The sequence below is a fragment of the Salarias fasciatus genome, chromosome 17 (assembly GCF_902148845.1).
Source record: "Salarias fasciatus chromosome 17, fSalaFa1.1, whole genome shotgun sequence".
NCBI lineage: Eukaryota > Metazoa > Chordata > Actinopteri > Blenniiformes > Blenniidae > Salarias > Salarias fasciatus.
In genome coordinates, this window is record NC_043761.1 from 2,808,805 (window position 1) to 2,824,860 (window position 16,056).

At 46.6% G+C, this 16,056-nt stretch overlaps 1 protein-coding gene across 1 annotated transcript in view; it reads left to right on the forward strand.

The window, feature by feature from the left end:
• The window catches only part of LOC115404267 (thyrotropin-releasing hormone-degrading ectoenzyme), a 138,011-nt gene that overhangs the window by 97,910 nt on the left and 24,045 nt on the right, over positions 1 to 16,056 (forward strand). Inside the window, exons 9-13 of the mRNA XM_030113537.1 lie at positions 6,311 to 6,376; positions 7,249 to 7,427; positions 11,266 to 11,354; positions 12,025 to 12,158; positions 12,237 to 12,292. Coding sequence (XP_029969397.1) covers positions 6,311 to 6,376; positions 7,249 to 7,427; positions 11,266 to 11,354; positions 12,025 to 12,158; positions 12,237 to 12,292 — 524 coding nt within the window. The remainder of the gene's footprint in view (positions 1 to 6,310; positions 6,377 to 7,248; positions 7,428 to 11,265; positions 11,355 to 12,024; positions 12,159 to 12,236; positions 12,293 to 16,056) is intronic.

Genomic DNA, 16,056 nt, shown 5'->3' on the forward strand with positions numbered 1-16,056 from the left:
TTTGGTACATTTTTAATTCCACTCGTTGGTTCTGTGTTTTTGTCACAGAGCCATGCACATGCACAAAGAGAACAGAACAATCCACACGTTCACACTCCTTTAAACTGTCTTCAGTTCATCATTTATACGTATGAATTGTTCTCCCTCTATGCAGATGATGGTCTAGTTAAAAGGCCTTAAATGTACATTTTGTCAGAGAATGGTAGTGAATTCCACAAGACAGACAGAGACCTGTGTTCTATAGGAAAGAAAATGAATTTCAAAAAGTTCCAGGTTCATAGACGCTCTAAATCGGTGTTAAAGGTGTCATCACGAGCTTTACACCACATAGCGTTCTTCCCCCCTCACCCTCCTCCCCCCCTTAGGAGAGCTTCACCAGTTTAGGACAATTTCCTGTAGGGGCGTCGCACCCACGCTGCACATGCACATAGCATGCACCGGGGGCACATATATTAAAATACGGAATGCTGTGCTGCTTCTTTGGCAACCTTAGGAACTGATATATGATTGACTGTGAAACCAGGAAGTAGAAACGGGCTACAGGAAACAGGAAGTAGAGACGGGCTGCAGAAAACAGGGGCTGCGTCCGAATGTCCACACTGTCCCCTATATAGGACACTACATAGTGAAGACACCATTCATGGGGCTGTCCGAATGTCCAGATAGCAAAAAAGAAGGGCACTAGAAATTTCCCACAATGCATCTGCTACTATATAGTGATTGAGGGAATAGGGCATAGTGTGGACATTCGGACAGCCATGGAGAACATGCAGGGCTTCGGCCCTCCAGGACCGATTTAGGACACCCCACGTTTTTTACCACACTACTTCTGATTTTACATCTCTACTTCTAGTTTTACCCCACTACTTCCGGAGTTGCTTTGTTACTACCGTTTTTTACCACACTACTTCCGGTTTTACCTCGCTGGTTTCTTGCTTCGGGTTGTCAAGGAAAACACAGAGCTTCTGACGTCGTTCATCAACACGCCAACGTCCGCTGTGAGGCTCATGTTGAATGTATAGAATCTGTTGATAAAAGTCTAGAAATGCATCTGAGATGAATGCGCTTTATTTTGGTGGTACATTAAGCGGTTTTCACCATCTGTAGAGGAAGATTAAAGCACCGAACAGTTCCCTGAGGTCCCGGTTCTTCTTCAGTGGTTTAGCTCAGTGTTGCTGTATATCAATGACTTTACAAGGATACACTACTGACGATTTACATCCTTTCCAATTTAATTCAGCTTTATTTATATAGAGTCAAGTTCGAGGCTCAGAGGTGGAGGTTTTCTGCTTTTTTCAGTTCAAGTGAGGAGATAAAAGGAGAGAAGAGAAGAGAGCAGACAGGGAGACTGATTCTGTTTCCCATAACTGAGACAGATTCTCAACATCAAACCAAACCTCATGTGAAAACATCTGTTGGCACAAAGGACAATTTTCCATCTCGTCCTGTGTTTACTGGTCCTGTCATCATATTCATCAACCGAATTAAAGTTGCAATAAGAAAGAAATTCAGTTTAAAGATAATGAATGTTCCCGTTTGTCAGGAAATATTAACAAAGAAAGGAAACAACAAACCTTTAAACAAACTGTCGTCTCCAGAAACAAGTTTTTTTTTCTTTCAAGGTCAAGCCAGAGGAATTTCAGTGGGCGGAGCCAGTCTGTCCCTACTTCCTGGTTCCAGTAGCCTCTCCCTACGTAGCACATTAAAATCGGAAGGGTATTATTAAACCCAGAAGCAGCATGTTAAACAAGTAGAACATTAAAGTAGGAAGTGGCATGTTGAAAAGAGAAGTGTATGATTATAACCGAAGTAGAAACTAAACCAGTTCTGACAGTAGAAGGTTGATTAAGTTTAACATTTACTATAAAAATGATTGAAAACTTTCCTATTTGTCGCCTATTTCCCAACGCTCCCCTGATTTAGGGAGAACATGGTGGAGGAGCTCTGCACAACGCCTGATAACGAGCTAATCAATACAATCAGCCGTGCTGAAGGGAGGACATATTGAATCCGTCCAGGAATCCGTCCCTGCAGGGCCCGTCTTCCCTCCACATCTCTCCAGACTGACTGCATTGCTCTGATCAGCAGTGAACGATCAGATCGGAGACCGTCAATATTCTGCCTGATTGAATAAAAGAGGACCGTTTGGGATTTGAACCGGCGGCGTCGACGAGGCCTGAGGGACGGGGTAGAGCTCCTCCTCCTCCTCCTGCAGGAAGCTCATCAGTCTCCAGGAGAGTCCGTCGCCGTCTCCTTCAGAGCGAACACGTTATCGCCGTGTCATCTGGTCCCGGTAAAGAGCCTCTTCCCTCCGTATCGAGCGGCGCCGCTCGCCGTGACAGACGAGCCGCTAATCCACACGGACGGCGGCAGATTAGCGCCCCGTCTCCGTAGGTGTTCCGTTATCTCCCCGCCCGTCTCTCTCTCTCTGTCTGGCTGCACATTAAAACCCCGCAGACTCCCGGAACTCAGAGGAAACGAGCCGGGATCAACACTCAGACGGGAGGCGTTGTCACCGCTAAGTCCTGCCTGAACCCAGAGGAGCTGGGTGACAGAGTGTCAGAGCTCAGCTTCGGATTCCTCACCTTGTTCGTCGACTCGGAAAATGTGTTTGTAAGATGTCTAATTTCACTCCACTTGAAAAAATGTCATCAAATAGAGTCAATCACAACCCTTTCCCACTGGCCAAAAAACCCGTTTAAACCCGCGAACACCCGGCTCCTCGTGGCAGTGGGAAAGGGTTTAAAGGACATTTTGACCCCGTTTTTAATCGACTCGCTTCAGTGGGAGAGGCAGGCCCGGGTCGACGCGGTAATTTCCGTGACGACGTCGCCGTAGCGTAGCTACGTTAGCGCGCCAGTTGTTGTTTTTGCACACAGTGTGAGATTTCCTTCAAGATGAGCCAGCATTGGCAAGACAGCGAGATCAGAGAGCTTCTCTTGATCCGTGGGGAAGAGGAGATTCGTCGACAGATAACGGGGACGGCGCTCCTCTCCGCTGTTTACGTCGCTGTGCTCCATCGTGCTGATGATGTCATCACCGTGGGACACCATCGTACACGGGTCGACCCGCGAGTTTCAGTGGGAAAGGGGCGTGAGAGTCCAAAGTCTGTGTCCAGATTTCTGTCAGTTCAGGGTTCGTCTCCCTGGTCTGGAGTCTGCAGTGGGTCTCAGAGACGTCTCCACGTCTCCAACACGTTGCCATAGCGACCATATAAGCCTTCTAGTCTCCTCAGTCGTGATCCAGGTTCTTGTTCCCCTGCTGTTGGCGTGTTGCTGCAGCAGGGATCCAGTTATCGACAGTCTCCACCGGAGAAATGGGCCTTGACGTTTCCATCCCCTGACTTCATGAGTGAAGATTCAAGGCCGCCTCTATTTACCGCAATCACACCAGCAGTTTAACCCGTTCATACGGTTTGAGTCAGAGTTAAACTATTTTCACGTCCAGCAGCAGTGAAGTGAAAATATCATTATTTTACCTTGAACTGGCTACATTTTCTAAATTGACCCAAAGTACATGAAATATGAAAGATGAGCTCTGGATTTGAGTCCACTCAGAGACTCCTGATAGGTTTTTGATTCCCGCTGAGCCTCACATTAGATAAACTGCTGCTTCAGCGGGGCTCGAATTGGACAATCAGCTGGTGTGTGTTATTATGTGGCAGCAGCTGTTTCTCCTCCAGAAACAAGTTGTAAAAGCTAAAGGACAATCTCGCTGCTGTCTGAGAGCCTCACGGATGATTCACCGTTCATCGCTTTCCGCTGATCTGATCACAGCTGTGACGACTTTGATGATATTCTTGGTCAAAAGTGACCGATGAGGGAATTTGCATGTGGAAGGTTCAGGGGAAAATCTGTCTGTTGGCTTCAGGAATAGAAATGTCTGGAAGGAGTTTATGTGATTTACATTGACTGGCCCCTCACAACTTATATTCAACTGGCCACTGGCAACTTTTATTGAACTAGCCCCATCAAGACTATGATTCGACTGACCCCCCCACGGCTTTTATTTGACTGGCCCCTCACAACTTTCAATGACTGGCCCCATCATGATTTTTATTTGACTGGCCCCCCACGACTTTTATTCCTGGACTTTATGAAGTGATAGTTTGCACACTGCAAAAAAATGGTAGCTCAAATATGAGATATAAACACCAAATTTCAGAAGAACATTACTTCAAATTTGTGTAATCATTTGTCCATACTGCAGGTAAATGTGACTTAATAATACATCTTCAAATGATTTGTCCCACGTAAGTATCCAAAAAGGTTCAAATAAGCTAAATGGCAAACAAATGGTAAAATGTTGATTTTCAGATGAAATACTTAAAATCACAGTTCGAACTGTGAAAAAAGTATTGATTTCTAGCGAATAAGTTTTAAAAAACATTTCTGCATGAACCCAGTTGAAACAAGTAACTTTTCTTAGTTTATTTAAAGTGACAAATAACAAAACAAAAAAAAACCAACCAGAAAATTATCTCTATTTTTTTTTGTTTTGCTTTGTTTCACTCAGATTATGAGGCATGATTTCTTTCTGCACAAGAAAAATACGCTACACAAAATGATTTTCAAGGAAGTAAAACAACCGTGTTTTGAGCCCTTTTTTCTTAATTTTTGTCTGAAAAGAAAAAAAAACACAAAAATCAAATGCTCTTGCCAAGCAAGTTTTGCACAAGAAAATTGGTGTTATTGTAGGAACTAAAGTTTAACTATTTCTGATTATTTTCATCTCATTTTGAGCTTTATTTACCAGTAACGAGGTTTGATAATGGTTTGGTTGACATTCCAGAATAAGAATAAGATTTTTTTGGGTTTTTTTTTTTAAGAATGACACTACTGAAACTTCTCAGTTCAAGAAATGTATTTAATGACACGAGTTAGAATCCCTCTCTAATCACACAACCTGCTCTCCTGCTGGACTCCAGGCTGAAAACTACACAGCACCACTCAGTTTTCAGTTCAGGCCATCCTTCTCAAACTCATGAACACCTTTCACTTTTAATTATATATCTTCACTGTAGAACTCAGTTCTTTGGCTCAGTTCAAATCTGCTCTGTAAAGATCGCTGATGGCGCTGGCGGCGGAGCTGTGGGGGCCAGTTGCTTATCAGTCTTTTTCCTTGTAATCGGTCAAATCTTCTTCAGTTAAGCAGAACAGATCTTAAAACCAGCCTCATCAAGGAAATTCAACTTCCATGCTAAGCACACATTTCTTTAAAAAAAAAAAAAAAAATCTTTGCTTCTAATGAGCACAATTTGCCTGAATTTTGGATGTTTTTCGCTCGTTTTAAGACACAGCAGTTAGATTAATTTGGTAGTGTTCAGAAATGTCAGGAAGCAGATTTTTCTGATTCCACTAGCAGATTATTTTGTTCAAATCAAGGAAATTTGTTCAAATTTGAGATATTTGGGGATATTTGGCTTATTTTTTATTTTTTGTAACGTGTGACTTTTAATTTATCTTTACATGACAGAAGATTTTTCATTTCAAACAGAAACTGAAGCTTTTAGATAGATATATAGTTTATAATAATACTCTGTGGTCTTTGAGTTTGGATGATTTTTTTAAGTTTCTCCAGGTCCAAAAACCAAAAATCACAAAAAGAACCTGAAGTCAATCCAGAAATATCTTCAGTCTGTTGTAAAGGCTGGAAATGTGTCGTCATGTCAGGGAAAGAGTCTGGTTTCTGTTTTTGAGAACTGATTAAAGTAATTTTAAGATTAATTCACTCTGTCTGTAGATTCCAGACTAAAAGATACGATCAGGGACTGAAAATAAGTAAACATATCGTAAAACAAGCCAAATAATCATGTCTATAAATGACATTGTAAATCCTGTTTGTGCTGAAGAATGTTCAGAGCCTGTTGTAACTTTTCTTCTTCTCATTTCTTTGGACTTTTCCTCCATGAAATGATCTTTTCTCTCCTGTTTGTCTTGTTTTCCATCACAGTTTTTATCTTTTTGACTGATGGGCTCGCTTATTACATCTTTACTAGAGACGGGATTCAATTCAGCTTTTTAATCAAATTAATTAGATGTGTTGTGATGAATTAATCACAGTCAAAACATTGACTTTGTTTTAATCGTCAGTAGAAATCCATTTCTCTCATGTCTGGACTCATGTTTTTGCGAGGGGGCGGGGCTCCTGGGGGGGTTCCAAATTAGCGGAAGCCAGATTTAAAAAGCTGAGATTATTTATCAAAGACAGATCAGAGAGAATGAGCCTGAGACGAATGTCTTCCTGAGGACGGACGTCCTGCTGCAGCGTCCAGCTTCGCATCTCATACACTTCCTGTCTGTGTTTCCAGGACTACCTGCTGAGCCACATGTACGGCAACGCCGCCCGGGACGACCTGTGGAGGAAGCTGTCCCAGGTGGGAAGAGCCAGGCGCCGGCTCACGCTAGCCCGCCCATTAGCTAGGCTCGGAGAGGTCAGCCGCCCTGGAGCCAGGCGGCCGCTAACGCTAGCCCACTCGTTAGCTAAACTCAAAGAGGTCGGCCGCCCCGGAGGCAGTAGCAGCTAACGCTAGCTGTTAGCTAGGCTCAAAGAGATCAGCCACCCTGGAGCCAGGCGGCAGCTACCGCCAGCCCGCCCGTTAGCTAAGGTCAGAGAGGCCAGCCGCCCTGGAGGCAGTAGTGGCTAATGCTAGCCCTCCCATTAGCTGCCCTGGAAGCAGCAGGGGCTAATGCTAGCCCGCCCATTAGCTAGGCTCAAAGAGGTCAGCCACCCTGGAGCTAGGCGGCGGCTAACGCCAGCCCGCCCGTTAGCTAAGGTCAGAGAGGCCAGCCACCCTGGAGCCAGGCGGCGGCTAACGCCAGCCCTCCCATTAGCTGCCCTGGAAGCAGCAGGGATTAATGCTAGCCCACCCGTAAGCTAGGCTCAAAGAGGTCAGCCACCCTGTAGGCAGTGGCAGCTAATGGTAGCCCACCCATTAGCTGCCCTGGAGGCAGCGGCGGCTAATGCTAGCCTGCCTGTTAGCTAAGCTCAGAGAGGCCAGCTGCCCTTGAGGCAGTGCCAGCTAACGCTAACCCTCCCATTAACCGCCCCTGAGGCAGCGGCGGCTAACGCTAGCTCACCCGTTAGCTAAGCTCGGAGAGATTGATCAGATCGATCAGACCACTGATCTCCCCTCACGTCATCAGTGAGCCGTCAGCTGTTAACGACCTCGTTAGTACTGAAACAGCTGATCATTAGACGTGAGGGGGAGTGGCCAGCGCTCACCGGCCTCCTGTGATTGGTCCTCAGGCCATGCGCTCCGAGGGGCGGGACATCGACATCGGGGAGATGATGGACAGGTGGACCCTGCAGATGGGCTACCCCGTCCTCACCGTCAGCAGGAACCAATCAGAGCAGCTGCCCACGCATTACATCACCGTCAGCCAGGAGCACTTCCTGTACGGAGAGGACGAGCGCAAGAACAACAGGTACGTCCGTCTGTCTGTCCATCCATCTAGCCGTCCGTCCATCCATCTGTCCAGTCTTCATCCATCCATTCGTCCATCCAACCACCCATCTGTTCGTCCGGTCATCCTTCATCCATCCATCCAATCACCATCCCTAATCCATTCATCATCCTCTATACGTCCACCCATCCATCTGTCTATCCGTTCATCTGTTCATCTATCATCCTCCATTCATTCATCATTCCATCCATCCATTCATCCATCCATCCATTCACCATCTGTCCTTCCATCATCCATACATCCGTCCATTGATCATACTCTATTCATCCACCCATTTTCCATTCATCCATTCATCATGCTCCATCATCCATCCATCCGCCCCGTCCATCCATCTGTCTGTTTGCCCATCATTTCATCCATTCATCATCCTTCATCCATCCATCCATCCATCCAGTAGAATGGACTGTTACAATGCAGTAACAGTCGAAAACAAAAAAGCTAAAGTTGCTGAAGCAACAAAAATGCTGTAGTTGTTCTGAAATGTAATCAGTGAAACATCGTGACTCAAATACAAAACTTGAAACAATGATACAGAGGTTATGACAACGCAGCAGTTAACAAAAATACAAAAGTTTTAATACATTGTGAATAAAATGCAAACGTTTCAACGATGCAAAAGTTAGAACAGAAACAAAAATATGCAATAAAAATGCAACAGTTTCAACTAAAACCATTAAAGAAACTGATCAAAATATCGGCAGCTTGTGTCTGAGTGTTGTGACCCTCCTGAGCCTCCGTAGCTTCCTCAGCTCCATCAGAAACACCAGCAGGAGTTTAGAGTTCGTTTGGTGGCCGAGGCGCTTGTAGAGGAGCGCTCGTTTTGTCCACCTCCTCCTTACGGAGAAGGTAGCGCTCGTTTCGTTTCATTCACCACCTCCTTACAGAGAGGGGAGCGCTCGTTTCATCCACCTCCTCCTCTCAGCTTCATCTTTCACACCACATTAATCAGCCAGTTTGTCTCTTTTTTTCTCATGAAAAAGCACTTTTCCACTTTTTTTTTCTCGCCACCTTTACATCATTTATATTTCATCTATATTTGATGGGCCTGATGTTTTATTCACGTCCTTCACAACCTCTGGAGTTTATTCCCTTCGCTGTTTCATCGACCCACTTTCCTCCCGCATCAATACTTCATCAGCTCCCTTCTCTCACCTGTTGTTCCTGTTTTCATACATTTACACTCAAACTTTCCCCTCCTCTTCCTTATTTAATCCTCCTGCTCCCTCCGTGTTCAGGATTTGTTTTTTCGGTGGGGGGGTTGTTCTCGCAGGGCTCCGTTCGGCGGGTCCCACGAGGCGTTCGCTGACACTCGTAGAGAGTGAAGCGGGATTGAAGGAGTCCCACGGCTCCACTGTTGACTCCCAACTCCGGTTGTTTCTCTTATTAATTTAAGTCTCCTGCAGAGGAAACACGCCGCAGAAACACACAGAGAGGAAGAAACAAACAGCTTTCTAACGACGAGCCGCTGCACAGCAGCGCTAGCTTCACCTGCTGCGGAGCAGCATTAGCATTTAGCATCAGCATCGTCTTTACTGAGCTGGTAGAGATTGGCTCAACAGAAGAGATGAGATTTGAAGCTAAAGCTTCCTTCAGCAATAAGCAAGAGCAACTTAATCCCTCTAACATCAGATTATAGAGCATCTTCCTCCTCTAACATCAGATTATAGAGCCTGTGTGTCTGTGGAGAGAAAACATGTCACGTCGTGACAGTTTGATTGTCACAGCAACATTTTACGTCCCATTTTTTATTTATTTTTTTTGTGTTTGTGGTTTTAAAGTGACGGCGGCAGCAGAACGTTGACAGACGGGTTTGGATCCGAGCTCATTTCAGCTGCAGGTGGAATAAAAGAAAAAAAAAAAAACTACAAAAGCCTGATAAAGACTTCAAACGTGCTGCTTTCTGCACAACTTCACAGGTCTCGAAGCGTCAGATTAGCTCTTTGTTGTGGAGTTCAGGAGCGTCTTCATGACTAAAGTCTTCAGTCTGTCTCAGACTGACGGATGAAGCGGAAAAGTATGTAGGAACTTCATTTTTTGGAAACTTTCACAAATTATAGTTGTTCTTGAACGCACCATCGTGTCAGACTTTGATTCTCTGCTGGTTTTAGCATCACTCTGTTAGCATTAGCATGATCTCAGCATTGATTTGTGCAGTGTTCGCGTTGGCTTTAGCAACGTCCAAAGTTGCTAACACACTGACTAGCTGCTGTCTTTCACTGAGCCCCACTGTTAGCATTAGCATTAGCTTAGTATTGATTTAAGCCTCTCTTTCCTTGCTTAGTGTTAGCTTTAGCAGTAGCAAAAATCCAAAGCTGCTAACACACTCTCTCCTGCTCATTGAACCCACACTTCATTATGATTAGCTGCTGGATTCTACCAAGCCCCATTGTTAGCATTAGCATTAGCATTAGCATTCCTGTGAGCTGCGGTCCTTCTCAGCCGGCTCACTGCTAGCTTTAGCATTTGCGGATGTCCCTTTCTGTACAGGTGTTAGCTAAAGCAGCCGTGGCTCTATGCTAGCTGGTCCGTCTGTCATCGGAAACGCTCCTGCTGGTGTTTTTCTTCAAACATCTCACAGTGTATAAATAATGTCCCTCGCGGCGGTGGCGGCGGCGGCGTGAATAATTCATGGCCGTTCCGTTTAGCATTAAAGCTCGTCACATGAAACAGGCGGCCGGCGCGTCGGACTCGGATCCGGCTGTTCGACGGAGCCACAACAACACATCTGGAAGAGACAAATCATCATCTGTGATCTTCTAAATGTCACCTTCACTCTGGAAACCAAACAACACAGGCTCGCAAATGGGTTTATTTCTGTACCGTCTGCACTCAATGCTAAAATATCTGCAACGAAACAGAGAAACTGGCAAACTTTTTAAGTTATTGGAAATACATTAGCATTAAAATCAAAGCTTTATTATTTGTTTACTTTTTGAAAGAAAAGTATTGATGCTATTTTGAAGATGCTCTGTACTCTGACGTTAGAGGAGGAAGATGCTCTTTAATCCCCACACCGCTGCTCGCTGTTCTTAAATCACCTTGTTGCTGTGGCATGTTTACTGTTGCCATGACAACGACACTCCATGTTAACCGTGATCGTTTGCAGGTTTTCCATAAAGTCTCCCAGCTGGTTTTTGTTGAGACCCTCACAGTCGCCTTTCATGTCATCGTTTATTGTCTGTTCACATGAACAGTGTTTTTTTTTTTTTTTTTTTCGTGCACGTGGCAGCATTGCGTGCACGTGGCAGCAGCGGATGCACACCCTGTACCTGGGCTTTAACTGGAGTGAAACACAGTTTGTTCATCCTGTGTTAACGGACTGGGCTGTGGTGATTCTCTGCTGACCAGAGGTGATTCCGATCCCACACGGAGAGCAGATTAGAAAACCTTCATGTGGTCGTCGTGTCTAAGGCGTGTGACGGCAGGAAGTGTGGCGATCGGTGACGACAGGAAGTGTGAGGACCGGTGAAACCTGTCAGAGGGACGTTTAGAAACCACTTGACTGAACACAGTGGAGGAAAGTATTTCTCCCTCCAGTTAAACCTTCCTCTCTCTCCTCCACTCTGACTGATGCTGCCGGCCGATACAGCAGTTACCCCCCCTCCCCCTCTCCCCCCCTTTATAACACAGCGGGTGTCTCTCGCTCCATTTCAGCTGACTGATGCAGAACGATCACGGCTGACCGTCCCTCTCTCTCTCTTTAATGCCTCTCTATCTGATAACAGTAGGTAATAAAACCCGGTTCGATTCCTCTCACACTGCCCCCCCCCCCCCCCCCCCCCCACCCCCTCTCTTGTAGTTTACAGTGGCAGGTGCCGCTGACGGTGGCGGTGGGAAACTCCTCAGCGGTGTGTTCAGAGAGCCTCCTGTGGATCAACAACAAGACAGGTAGCCCCGCCTCCAGGCTGGGGGGGGAGGGGGAGGGGGGGCTAAGAACACCAACCCCCACCAGTCACTGGACCACAGAGTCGGCACGATACTCAATGCTAATGCTAAAGATAACCACAGCTCTATGGATACAGGGAAATGCTAAAGCTAATCCCAGCTCTGTTCATACAGGGCCATGCTAATGCTAAAAGTAACCACAGCGCAATGGTTACAGGGTAATGCTAATGCTAAAGCTATTTATAGCTCTATAGATACATGGTTATGCTAATGATAATGCTAAAGTTAATTATAGCTCTAAAGATACACGGTTATGATAATGCTAAAGTTAATTATAGCTCAATAGATACAGGGTAATGCTACTGCTAAAGTTAACTAGTGCTCTATAGAAACAGTATTATGCTACTGCTAAAGCTAATTATAGCTCTATAGGTACAGGGTTATGCTAATGCTAAAGCTAACCAAAGGGCCAAGGACACAAGGTAATGCCAAAACTAACCCCAGCTCTGTGGATACAGGGTAATGCCAAAGCTAATGCTAACTACAGTTCTGTGGATGCAGGGTAAAGCCAAAGCTAATGCTAACCACAGCTCTGTGGATGCAGGCTAATGTTTCTGGGTGTGCGTTCTGTGAAACCTTCATTTCCTGTGATAACCGGTTTGGTTGTTTCCAGAAATCCACCGCGTGGGTCAGATGGACGACGGCTCCTGGCTGATCGGGAACATCAACCAGACGGGATATTTCCGCGTCAACTACGACCTGCAGAACTGGAAGCTGCTGATCCAGCAGCTTCACACCAACCCCCAGGTGAGCCCCCCCCTCCCCCCCCTCCGTCCGGCTCTGTTATTCACTCTTCTCACTCTTTCCTCTCTTCTTCCCTCTCAGATCATCTCAGTGGGGAACCGAGCCGGACTCATCGACGACGCCTTCAACCTGGCCAGGTGAGTCTTCCTCCTGCTGACTCGTCTTCCTCCGGATTTATCGGACATTCCAGATTCTCTCTTTTGTTTTGTGGGGCGTTGAGTTCAGTGCAGTCAGCCGTTCTCCCTGAGGTTCAGCGTTTCACTTCATGAACCAGGCTTCAGGTCGGAGCTCCTCTCGCTGATCAGCTGCTTCAGGACTGAGTTTCAATGTATGGAACTGTCCAGCTGCAGACTGAGCTTCCAGATGTTCCTCAGCATCCATCTGTTTGGGGAAGCAGGCCTGTTATACGGCTGAAAAGCTTCAGCTGTGAGAGATTATTACTGATGTTTGTTATTTAGAATTGATAAAACATCACCGGTTGGACTGAGTTCAACCAGTGACCAGCAGGTTGGTTAAACACCTGGTTCAACCTACAGCTTTGATACTGAAAAATATCTGTAGGAAACATCTCTGAACACTGTACTTGTTCACAGACGGTGGTTTTCAGAATTGTTTGTAGATGATGGAATTGTTTACAGGTTACAGTTGTGTTCACGTTGAGTCCACAGACAGTGGCTTTAAAATGTTGCCAGTCGGCGGGTTTCCTCTCCAGACCTTCCACTTGCTGGAACACAGTCTGGACCTGAGGGCAGTTTGCTCTGTTTTGGTTTTGATTTGTTTTGAAATGTTCATTCAGTCCTGACCTGGAGACTCACGCAGCGCCACTGTCTGCGAGCGCTGAGAGCCTGTCCAGCGTGGCAGAACGTCACCACTGTCGAATGCCGCTGACAGTTATTTTTTCTAGCATGCTAACGGATTGAGACGGACGGTGAGATTCCTGGTTAATAACTGTCGAGACCCTTTAACCTGACATTGTTATGAATGAAAGCGGAGGAGGAGGAGGAGGAAGAGCAGTCAGGCATTTCTCATCCTGACGTCTTTCTGCCCGGGGCTCTTTGAGCACTGTAACCAAAATCCAGAGTGACACGGAGCCCATAAGTCAATGTGCGCCTCTGTACCTCCGCCGCTCGCCGCCATCTGTCCACCGTCATGTCGGATGAGCAGCAGCTCCAGACGGCCGCCCTGCAGTATGTGTGTATGTGTATGTGTATGTGTGTGTGTGTGTGTGTGTGTGTGGGGAAGGAGAAACTGCTCCACCGTTCATATTCAGTGCGACAGCAGGAGTCTGTCTTCATCACAGGGTTTGGTTTTTTCTCTCGCCGGCGTCTCGTTCGCGGCGTTTCTCGTCCTCATTTTGACTCCAGAGATGATTTCTTTAAGTTTTGGATTAAACAAAAAAAAGATACAAATGGAGAAATGTCAACAATTCAGCCACTGCGTTAACATCTGCGTCGCTCGCCCATCTGCCTGTCAATCTCACCTCCATTATTCCTCCACCCGTGAACAAAACCCCGAGAAACTGAAACTCCTCCACTTGAACCAGAGTCTCTCCACCGACCTGCAGAGGGCAGACCACCTTCTTCTGGTAAAGGACAATGGCCTCGGATTTGGAGGTGCTGTTCCTCAACCCCGTCACTTCACAGTCGGCTACAAACTGCCCCAGTGCATGACGGTCCAGGATCCATGAAGCCAACAGGACAACATCATCTGCATAAAGCAGTGACGAAATCCTGTGGTTCCCAAACCGGACCCCCTCCGGCCCCTGGCTGCACCTGGAAATGCTGTCCATAAGGAACAGAACCGGTGACAAAGGGCAGCCCTGCCGGAGTCCAACATGCACCGGGAACAGGTCCGACTTACTGCCGGCAATGCGGACCAGACTCCTAGTCCGGTCACACAGAGACCGGCCGGCCCTTAATAAAGGGCCTCGGACTCCATACTCCCAAAGCCCCATACAAGCTACCACGAGGGACGCGGTCGAACGCCTTCTCCAAATCCACAAAACAAATGTGGACTGGTCGGGCAAACTCCCATGAGGCCTCAAGCACCCTATGAAGGCTATAGAGCTGGTCCAGTGTTCCACGACCAGGATGAAAACCACATTGTTCCTCCTGGATCCGAGGTTCGACTATCGACCGAATCCTCCTGTCCAGTACCCTGGAGTAGGTTTTCCCAGGGAGGCTGAGGAGTGTGATCCCCCTATAGTTGGAACACATCCTCCGGTCCCCCTTTCTTAAAAAGGGAAACCACCACCTCGGTCTGCCAGTCCAGAGGTTCTGTCCCGCGCAATGTTACAGAGACGTGTCAACCAAGACAATCCCTGCACATCCAGAGACTTAAAGGTGCTGTAGGCAGGATTTTGCTAGTCAATGCTAATTTTTCTGTGTTTTCTTTGGATTAAATGTTAGAGTATCCATTGATAATCCTTTAGGAGTGTAGCATAACTGCACTACCGCGAGGGTGCAGCGTTTCCATCTGTCTCTGTTCTGAGCTGAAAAGGAATCTCGATAGCTCCAGGTATCTTTGACCAATCAGAAGAGCCCATGAGGCTCTAACTGCTTAATTCCACTGCGTGCGTCTCTGCTCCGCTCAGCTCCGGACCGCTGCGCTCCGGACCGCTCCGTTTGTTCAAAACCCACAGCGTGCGCTTTGCTCCGCTGCATCTCTATTCCGCCCGGCCGGAGAAGCAGAGCAGCGCAGCGCTATTTCGCATCGACCTCCAAAAGCTGAGCAGTCTGGGCCACACTGGCATCTTTCTCTGTACATCCTGTAGAAAGGATGACTGGGGTCATATAAAATTTTATGATTCTCCACTTCCAAAATCAGCGTCTCTTCATGCTGGTTGTTGTGCTTCAACACGCTGAATTTCGTGCAACAGGATGTTGACATTCGGGCCTTTCAGAATAAAATGCATACACGGTCCTGAATAGGCTATGTATTTTGTAGAAAATACGAAATTTATGGACAATAGCCTGCAAATGGGCCGTATATGCAGCTGTGTAAACATTCAGAAACGTTCGACTATAGCTTGATTACAGGCAAAACAGAAGTTTGTCAAGTAAAATTTGATAGTGTGCTTTAATTTTTGTTTGCCCGCTTTTTAAAGTGTATATTTTAATCAGCATGGTATGTCTATTCGTGAAATATCCGACAATTAATGTGACGGAAAAAAAAACGTCTTTTAACAGTTTAAAGTTTTTAATAAAGACAAAATGATTTTATTTTGCATAAAACCGGAGGTTGTTGGAGTTCTCTTTCCTGTTTGGTGCATCTGAACTGTGGAAATTTATGCGTACCGAGACCTGACGGACCGGACCGGAGAGAAAAATAGACCTCGGCTCTATTTTGGACTGACGGAGCGGAGCGGAGCGGACCGGAGCAGAACGGAGGCTATGAAATCAGCTACAGTCATTAAAATAGCAACGTATTTGCTGCGGCGGTCGGACCGGAGCTGAGCTGAGCGCAGACGGAGCGGACCGGAGGATGTGGAATTTAGGGGTAACCGTGATTGGTCGAGGGGCGTTCGTAGCACATTCTTGTGGGAGTGGCTTAACTTGCGTAAGGGCGTAATGTCAGAAAAAACAGGACAGGATTGGCTGTGCTGGGTTTCAAATCGCCATCTTAGATGGGTCAAATCGCCATCTTGCTTAGGTAACCCTTAAGCAAGATGGCGGAGATGCAGAATCCTGCCTACAGCACCTTTAAGGTACTCAGGGCGAATATCATCCCCCTTGCCACGGAGGAATGTACCAACCACCTTTGTGACTTCAAGTTGGGGTGATTGATGAGTCCATCTCTGACACCTGAACTCCTCCCAGACCCAAGTTTTTGCCTCCACAACTGCTCGGGCTGCAGTTGATTTGGCCTGCTGGTACCTGTCAGCTGCTTCAGGAGTGCCACA